The 9936-nt window shown below is 31.3% G+C and overlaps 2 protein-coding genes and 1 pseudogene across 2 annotated transcripts in view; 1 reads left to right on the top strand and 2 right to left on the bottom strand.

The window, feature by feature from the left end:
• Positions 1-4300, top strand: part of LOC143078569 (cell adhesion molecule DSCAM-like) — a 61838-nt pseudogene extending 57538 nt beyond the window's left edge.
• Positions 4301-5232: 932 nt separating this feature from the next.
• On the bottom strand, positions 5233-6701 carry LOC143079383 (uncharacterized). Its single transcript, XM_076254672.1, has one exon. It carries the CDS (start codon positions 6689-6691, stop codon positions 6038-6040), a length of 654 nt encoding a protein of 217 aa, XP_076110787.1. The 5' UTR covers positions 6692-6701; the 3' UTR covers positions 5233-6037.
• Positions 6702-7217: 516 nt separating this feature from the next.
• LOC143079382 (sacsin-like) overlaps positions 7218-9936 on the bottom strand; it is a 30875-nt gene continuing 28156 nt past the window's right edge. The window contains exon 5 of the mRNA XM_076254670.1: positions 7218-7346. The gene's annotated coding sequence lies outside the window, so the exon portion shown is untranslated. The remainder of the gene's footprint in view (positions 7347-9936) is intronic.

Raw genomic sequence — 9936 nt, forward strand, 5'->3', positions numbered from 1 at the left:
GTTCGTGCTTCATTTGTATGAACATCAATATTATTCTCCTTAAATCTGTACAGGGAAGTTTTAGCTAGCTCTAATTGTATAGTTTTATTGTTGATATTCACCCCAATTTGTATCTAATGTTAAATTATGTATCTATATGACAAAACTTTCTTGGTATTCCTAATTATTGGAAGAATTTTATACACATTAGTGGTGTACCTAAAACGACAAAGTTATTTTTCATTTACCTGTAAATATTTATTAAAACCAGTTTTTTTTCAAAAGTGATTATTTTCGAAGGGTTAAATATTTCGCGGTGGTGTCTTGCCATGGCTTTGTTTGGACTCGTTTGTTTGCTTTTTGGCCTTGAATGTTTGTCCCTAATATTTTATTAACTGTGCATTTGCATTCAGGTATCGCAGATCAAATTTATTCGTTCATAGTGTGTTAATTTACGTGTTTGATTGAGTTAAGCCTTCCAATTGATATTTTATCGTGTAGTTTTCTATGTTGTGATGTTATGCTATTGTTTCAGAAAAAGGGAGAAGGTTTGGTACCATTAAAACGTTTAATCCCGCTGCAAATGTTTGCACCTGTCCTAAGTCAGGAATCTGATGTACAGTAGTTGTCGTTTGTTTATGTAATTCATACGTGTTTCTCGTTTCTCGTTTTTTATATAGATTAGAACGTTGGTTTTCCCGTTTGAATGGTTTTACACTAGTAATTTTTGGGGCCCTTTATGGCTCTTTGATCGGTGTGAGCCAATGCTCTGTGTTGAAGGACGTACATTGACCTATAATGGTTTACTTTTATAAATTGTTATTCGAATGGAGAGTTGTCTCATTGGCACTCACACCACATCTTCCTATATCTATTTACAAATACAACGATTTGAAGTAAGTTGAACAACAAAATTTAATCATTGTATTTACTAATCATGAGATTAACTTTTAATAACTCGTTAAAAGTAAACATATGATTAGTTTAACTACATGTTGAACAACAGAGCCCTGGTGTACTAAATATTAGTCAATTTCTGCCACAAATATGAGATATTGATAAACTGACTACATAGTTTCTTACTGATTGTTCTGCATCAGATATATATGTCATATTATTATTTTTGGGTTCAAATAGACCAAATTGTCTTCGGCTTATTTTCACAAAAATGCAATCGATTCATTTAGGAAAGGAGTTATAAAATGATATGAACTAGAATATGTTACCAAATAAATATATTTGTGGTTACATATGAAAAAGTTTAAAATTAAACTGATACCTCCAAATTCAGATTTTAGAAAACAAGGAGATGTTAGTTCTACGCAATGTAACCATGAAAGATGCTGGACATTATGCTTGTATTGTTGGTAATTATTTTGGTTTGAAACAAGTGGATGTATGGTTGAAAGTCATGCGAACACCTACACCGAACTACCACTACGACTACCACTACAACAAATCCTAGAAAAGAAGAAGTTAATGATATAAGTATGTGTTTGAATAAAAAGAATTATCCTACCTCCTATACATTTCTAGGAATGTGATTGGTTAAAAGCATCCGCGTGCAGACCGTATATATTTCATATTAGGTTAGTAGGGAGGCGGGGCTTATTTCATACACGGTTAGTAGTGGTGTCACGTCCCTTTATACTCTGCGATAAGTGAAATTAAGCATTAAGCTTTAATCCAAGGCAATACGAAATTGCCTAGGCAGTAATTATATTGCCTAAATGATGTTAGGTAATATTCTTAAATCCTATGATTTAGGCCTAAATCCTGAAAATGTGCCCAGACATTAATCTTAATACCTAAAACGTTACTTAGAATAGATAAAAAGACATTTATTCAAAGTTAAAATACATTTGAAACATAATAATATGATAAGAACTGGTATGAAATTACCTGAAATAAAGTCACTGGATGTGGCCACTCTTTTTCAACTCGGATATAAGCAAATATAAAAATTCCAAACCATTATCGCTATGCAGGTTATGGGGCACACCAACAACTGTGAAAAAATATAATTAATCAAGTCACCTCTGAAGCACATTTTGACGTGAGAGCTCTAATGTTACACACTTTTGTTCTAAAGCTTAGTGATTTTATAGAAATTCATAGTTTCTATCTGGGTTTGATTGGAAATCCATTAAATCAGCATGTTCTCTACTGTTTAACTCTTTGGATAAAATGGGTTTCAATACTAATTCCTACTCTTAACTTTTTTTTCATATTTCAATTTTTATGAAGTGAAAGAAATACGAATCACGAGTAATATTTGCTTAGCCATGGAATTCCGATAAATCGCTTTTTTTAAATATTCATCATCATTCTCCTTTAATTTACTTTTTACTTTTTAGAACCTCTAATGCCAATAAAGATGTACATTTTTAAATTAAAGTAGTCTATAATTGCTGTTAGGTAGTATTTGGTTGGAGATTTATATAAAATTTCATCCAAATTGAATCAAAATTTAGCTCTTATTTGAATTTGGTCAGCTATTTAAAAACAAAATGCCAGGAACTCATGGTTGATGAGTATTCATGTTTCTGGCTACTGTAAGTGTACTATAATATTTTCAATTAATGAAAATGTAGAACCAAAAAGTCGCTAGGAAGGTACATGTTAACATACAATTAAAGCAAAAGAGAATATAAATGAATTAGAATAAAGGACAAAGTATATGATCATTCTTTGAAAGGTTGGTTTATCTTTTTTATTGTATGCATTTATAACAAAATAATGTAGACTGTATATAACGATCAATAAAATTGAGAATGGAAGCGGTGAATGTGTCAAAGAAACTACAACCCGAAAAACGAGTAGAAAACAGCCCAACGCTACGTACCAATGGGTCTTCAACACAGCGATAAAATCTCGCAACCGGAGGCGGGCTTCATCATATCTTTATAGACCAATGAAAGTATAATATCTTCTTATTGCATCATAATTTGGAACTAAATACTATTTTTAGTTGATCAACACCTGTATTGATCAATATGACAAGGTAAGTGCTCCAAAAATTACTCCACTCCACTTGGGTACCTATCTTGTAATATAACCGGCTATAATTTATCAATACTTAAATCATTACTTGCTTAAATTTAAATAAATCAACATTTAAACATTACTTGTATTTACTATCAACAACAGGATTTCTTAGAGACATTACTTGAAATTACTCGAAACATTACTCAGAATTACTAGAAACATTACTTGGAGTTACTTAACACTTTACTTAGAATCAACAAAAACTTTACTTGAAACTACTAAAATTATTTCTTAGAATTACTAAAAATATTACTTAGATTTAATCTAAATATTTCTTAGAATTACTAAACATAACTACGAATAAGTAAAAACATAACTTGGAATTACTAAAAATATTACTAAGAAATTACTTAAAATATAAGTTGGAATACATGTACATTGTAGCTTATATTGATTACTTAGATTTTAATGTATGACTAAGTAACGAATTATTAGTATTAACTAAAATTATTACCCATGATCAATCCTTTCGACAAATCAAATACTAAATTTCAGTTATTTAATTACTTGTTTTATTTTATTCAAAGTAACTTATTTTTTAGAGTGTAGTACAACTTCTTGTTTGGTACAACAAAAAGACTTGACAGATACTGTTACAAACATTGTTAAAGAATTATTATCAACTTTCGAAAAGAATTTGTCAGAAAAAATTGAGGCAAAAGTAAGGGAGACAACTGGAAAGATAAAAGATCAGGTGGATTCTCTGATGATAGACAATGAAAACCTAAGAGAACGTATGAAGACAAAAGATAAAACAATTGAAACTTTGGAGGAACAAGTAAGTGATAACAACAAAAGAGCTATTGAAGCTATAAAACTAGGAAATTATAATGAACAGTATAGTAGAAAGCGAAATATCAGAATACTAAATTACCCAGAAAGCCCTAATGAAGTATTGATAGATGAGTTTGTGAATATGGCAAAAACAGATTTGAAGGTAGATATAAAACCTGATGATGTACAGGAAATATACAGAATTCAAGGGAAAGAGGGGCACACAAAACCTGTCATCGTTAAAGTGCGCAATACTGACCTAAAGATCAAAATTATGAGACAAAGAGGAGGACTGAAAGATGGCATCAGGTTCCATGATGATATCACACAGAGTAATCTGGAACTTATGGCAAGATTACAAAATAGTGAACAATTTGAAAATGTCTGGTTTTTAAATTGTAATGTCTATGCCAAGCAACAGGATGGAAGTACGATTATAGTTGACTTGTTTGACGATATTGAACAAAATTTGAAAGACAAAAACAAAATAGGTCATTAGACATTCATTTCATGATTGAACTAATAGTGTAATGTTTCATCACCGTGAAAAAATATGATAAAACCAAGCTGGGCTGTGCATGATTATCATAATTTGCCGGTATATGTATATTTAAGGTTTGTTTGTAGCTCAATTTGTTTTTTTGTGTGTTTTTATTTACTTATTTACTATACCATTGTTTCTGTGAAACCCTTCTTACTCCAAAGATAATTGTTATATTTATTAAAGGGAGATTACGGAAGCCAAGAAAGATCATTCATAATTCAAAATTCAAAGTTCAAAATTCAAAATTCAGAACTCGAAAATCAAGAAAGATAATCCTGTTTTCAATTACAGTTGAAATCCAATGGTTTTGTGTCTGAGTCAGAACATTTTTTTCCGCAAGGCGTGAACAATTTTATTCAATTTCTCATCGCTTTCAATCAATTTTCTTTTCTTCAAAATTTAGCACTATAAGGTATGTTGAAAATCTGGATTCAGAATTTTTTTTTTTTGTCATCTGCTTTAACAGAATATTTTTCATCAAATTGGGGATCATAATAAAACAATTAGGAAAATACATACCCCCCCCCCTTTTTGAAGTTTTAATGATCGTCCTATAATACTCCGGGAGAGGGTATATCGAGTGTCACTTCAATCCTTTTTCAAATGTTTTATGTTTTTTCTCCTTTTCACAAGTTGAGAATCATTTATTATATAAAAATAAGAAGATGTGGTATGACTGACAGACAACTCTCCACAAGATATTAAAATGACACAGAAATAAACAATTATAATAGTTAACCGGTGGGCCTTCATCAATGAGCAAAATTCATACCACATTTCCCCGTAGAATATACTTACAAAAATGAAGTCACTCAGTGATGTATCAGTAAACCGTTGGACCATTTTAGAGAGATAAACTAGTAACTTGCAATGAACAATTCAATGATTATTTATTAATTTATTTCTGTTACTTTTTTTAACCCGAAATTGACTCTGTAAAGGGCGAATATGTTTTGCAATGTTCCTGGATATGAATTTTACCCAGGGCTTCCGGATTTTTAATTGCATCTTAACATTGTCAGTGGAAAATCTAGTGTCAAAATATTACCTCCCCTCTAAACACTGAAGATTTTGATCTTTCAATGTTGGTTCTGTTAAGCAAGGACACTAATACTTATAAATTCACAAAAAAAAAAACGGTCTGGTAGTAAAAATAAAAAAAAGATTTGAAATGAAAACAAAAAATCAAAATGAAGTTATCATTTCCCTCCTAAAATAAATAGCAAACGACGAGTACAACAGACTAAAGAAGTTTTGTGTATGAGAAAGATAAAAAAAAAGTTTTGTGTAAAATAAGGTTAAAATACCTTACGTATGTATAGTACTTAATTTTCAGTAAGTAAAAAAATATGCCACTTTGCCACTGACGTCATTTTTCTTCGAGCAGTTTAAATAAAGTGTAAAAATAAAATTTGAACATTTATCAGTCTTTCATCTTTTTAGCTCCTATCCCTACCATTCCTTACACACATGGGTTAAATGTTCAAAATAACTATGTTCGACTAGATATATCACTGAATTGTAAATAATGTATGTAAATATAGAATATACGTCCATTGGACAGCACCAATTTTCATTTTTTATCAAATATTTTATTTTTATATATCAAGAAAATGTCAAAGTCATCTTGTGAAAAAAGGGACTACATGCAAAATACATAAGTTGATAAGTTGCAATTGTACACATAAAATTTTATAACTCACATTTCGGTAGTTCTTGTTTTATATATTCTGTGATTGTCATTCTAATATTACCACAGTTCCCTACAATTAAGACTTTTGTCAAACGAGGCCAGTCGTTCATCCATTTTAAAGTTCTGCATGTACACATGATTCCATTATTTTCTAAACTCAGACCCATTAAGGACGGAAGATTTAATACTGCTTTGGGTACTGTAGTTAGATTGGTGTTATCAAGTATTAACGATTCAAGGGATTCCAGGTCCATAAAAGCTCCACCAGATATACTCTTTATGGGGTTTCCAGATAAAAACAATCTTTCAAGCTTCGTTACATTTTTTAAATCCTCTGTCTTTATTTCGTCTATGAGACCATTTATCAAATTTAGAAAGGTCAAAGCTGTTAAATTTGATATTGTCCTTGGAATACTCGTTAGCCTTGTATTCTTTAGAGCCATAAACCAAACTTTAGAAGAAACGTTCCTATCAAACACACCATCTTCAACATACGAGATCGGATTATTTTCAATGTCTAAGAAGGACAAACTAGAAATTTCAGAAAATGTCAAAGGAAGGGATCCCAAACTACAATTTACGATGCTTATACTCGAAAGATTGGGTAAATTCCGGAACATATATAAAGGAAAACTGTCCTCCGCCAGAATCATATTATTGTACAAGCTTTCCAATAGATGTCGGAATAGTGGATAGATTCGTTGAAATTATTTCAAGAATATTTAAGTGGCTATAATTGTTAAATGCGTCATCGGGTATTTTGCGAATATTCAAGCTGAAGATTGACAATGATGTTAAATTTGTCAGGCGTTCAAGACACTGTGGCCAAGACGTCATTATTTCGTGACCTAAACTGAAGGACAATAGAGAACCTGATATGTTTCTAATAATATCTTCATTCATAGTCTTCATCGGATTGTCATGTATATCTAAATCAGTTAGATGCTTTAGTCTGCCAACATCTGATGGAATAGATGTCAATTTGTTACTGCTCAAATCAATAACAAGTAGAGAGCCTTCACTTCCGGTTAATGCTCCATTCTCAATCACATTGATTTTGTTGTTTGAGATAAACAACTTGCGTAGTTTCAAATTTTTGAAGTCACCATAACGTATTTGTCTTATTTCATTATCGTGTAGTTCAATATCCCATGCCGAATCATTGCCAACGGGATTTGAAAAATGCGGAACGGACGTTAGATTTAAGTTGGCACAGAATACGACTATATATTGGCATGTACAGGGTGGCGGAGCTGGACATCCATCGCTCAATACGAACAGTGACCATGAAATCTGGATTATTATATGCTACAAAAACAAATAAATACATTTAAAACGATTTTATATAGAAGTTTTTTTAGGTGCTTTTTAAATAACAGAATTATCTGACTATGGATTGTATTTGCTTGCAACAAAATCTTCTTCACATTCTTTCTTGTTAAAATTATGCAATAATAATGATATATGATTTACTTTCAGAAGATTAAGTTGTCTGTAGCTTTAAAAAATTTCTTAGAAACTGCTTATCACTTCTTGATTTTATCGGTTCATTGTTGTAGTGTGGTCTTTGAATATTGTCTTGATACATTATAAAACATGTACTGCTACCCGGTCATCGTCACGTTTGATCCAAATCATGTCGATGCTTATGATTTATCATTGAATGAGGTCATGCTTTTAAAAGACTGAATTTTGCGTCTTTGCATTAAATCATTTGAAGATGCATGTACTGATTAATATTTAAACTGTTTTGGCGGTTACTTGTGTCATTCACATTCATACCACACTTCCTTACTTTAATTCTGATAGCATCATAGTCGATCCGTCCAGGATCTCCTTTTTATTCAAAGATGAATACTTTGAACTGACTTGAACATTGATGGAGAACAGGTACAGTATCAGTGGAGGATCTTGCCATTTTAAAAAAGGGGTTACAACTATAGGTCCCCATGCAAATGCATTGATCGTCCCAAAAAGAAAAAGGGGGGTTAAACCACACCCCCTACCCCCATCCCCCTTTGGATCCGCCACTGGGTATTGTTAAAACCACTGCATGTTAAACAATGAAGGGATATTGTTAGTCTACTCCCCCTGTATCATTCGGTGATGCAGTCAAATTTATAGCTATATCATTATCAAACATCTGCCACTGGACTCTATATCAACAACAATAAATCAATTTTTGCATCCATTTATTAGTCCAGAATTCTCAGGGTGAATATTTAAGATTTTTGGTCAATAAATAGTTTAAGTTAATCGTTAAAATGAAAGATAAAACAAACCACGGAATTCATCTGGATTTGTGATTTTTTGTTATCTTGGAAGCACTTTATTATTTTCGTCTGCATGATTGTTCTTTTCTGTAAATATATATATATGGCAGTGCACATGACGCGAATTTTACCTGGACTGTCGGAATAAAGGTTCATTGTGCTATTTTGTATGTTGTGTTGTAGTTTGTTCATCCTTTGCTGCCACTTGCCTGACATGTTATTCAGTTGGTCATATTTATATACTTGACACGAATGTGCACTTGGATAAACGGATTCCCCATTTGAACTACCAAGTTTTAAATTGTTTGGACTTCAACTTCAAAAACTTCCTTGAACCAAAATTTTAACCAACAGCTTTAACCTGAAGCAAGATAGACAGACGGACGAACGGGCGCACAGACAGAAAAAATATGATATCCCTAGCTATAGATGGGGTATAAAAAAGTAAACACTTTGTATATATCGTTCATTGAAAGCAGCCATTTTGGTCGGTTAGCAAGACTTCCGGAAATAATTATATAAGTCAAAATTAAGATTAATTAAGGTCAATGACAACCCTAAACCTGGCTTATTTCTGCCAATCGTGCATTGTACCATGTAAAATAATCAATAAACACGAATAACTTACAGAAATTATTGAAATGATTAAATCCATTTTGGAAAACTCTAAACAAATTACTGAATGACAAGAATGATCAAAATTAGATAGCCGAGACTAATGCGTATTGTACAACGCAAATACGATGAAATAACAAACTAAAAGTATGTTTAGTGTTACATTTTTCTGTATCCTGAATATCCTGGTATGTTAACATTATACATATTTTCAACTAACTTCACGTAATGTATGCATTGGGAAGACGACATTTTGACAAAAATAAACCAGCGAAAAAGTTCTCAAGAACCTGTGGCACGCAATCACCTTCATATTCAACAATAACAACGTTTTGGTAAAACAAGAAAGGGCAATAACTCATAATAAACATAATCAATAACTAATATATTTGTAGTGTATGTTCTGCTAATAATTTTTGGTTTTCATTTTTTGTCCTGCTGATCATTTTTGGTATTTTCGTTGTACAATATAATTTCTAATTTCTTGTACGACGTTTCAAGAAGAAGTAGTACATTTTGCATTAAGAAGAGGAGGCAAAACTAAACATATAAGAAACACCAATATAATCTTTATTGCAAAATTACACCTGTAAGGGTCAAGCAATACAATCAAACAATTTTATACAATACAATGCAATACAATGTAATACAATACAATATAATAGAATTATAATAGAACATATTTTAAGAGTTAATTTTAAATTTATGTAAAAAAACACCATCATTAGCTGGCCTGACATGGGTCTGACTACCTCGATCAGTTCTAAAGACTCAATAAAGATTCAATGACCGTATACCAAATAATGTAAGTTTTAGTATAAACACAATTTTCACTTCTCTTCAGCCGAGAGATTTTGTTTAAAAAAAATCAATGATTTAATAACTATATAAAAAATAACCATTTCAAGTAAAAGATAAATATTGTACACACATGAGACTTTTTAAAATCCAACTTCGCAACTAATATAATGTATGAAAAACATTTCAGAGGTAAGCAAGCTACCATTTGA

Source organism: Mytilus galloprovincialis, chromosome 6 (assembly GCF_965363235.1).
Source record: "Mytilus galloprovincialis chromosome 6, xbMytGall1.hap1.1, whole genome shotgun sequence".
Taxonomy (NCBI): Eukaryota; Metazoa; Mollusca; class Bivalvia; order Mytilida; family Mytilidae; genus Mytilus; species Mytilus galloprovincialis.

Bases quoted from the DNA above. Each gene is read 5' to 3' on its own strand.
- LOC143079383 (XM_076254672.1), bottom strand. From the start codon at position 6,691: ATGATTCTGGCGGAGGACAGTTTTCCTTTATATATGTTCCGGAATTTA.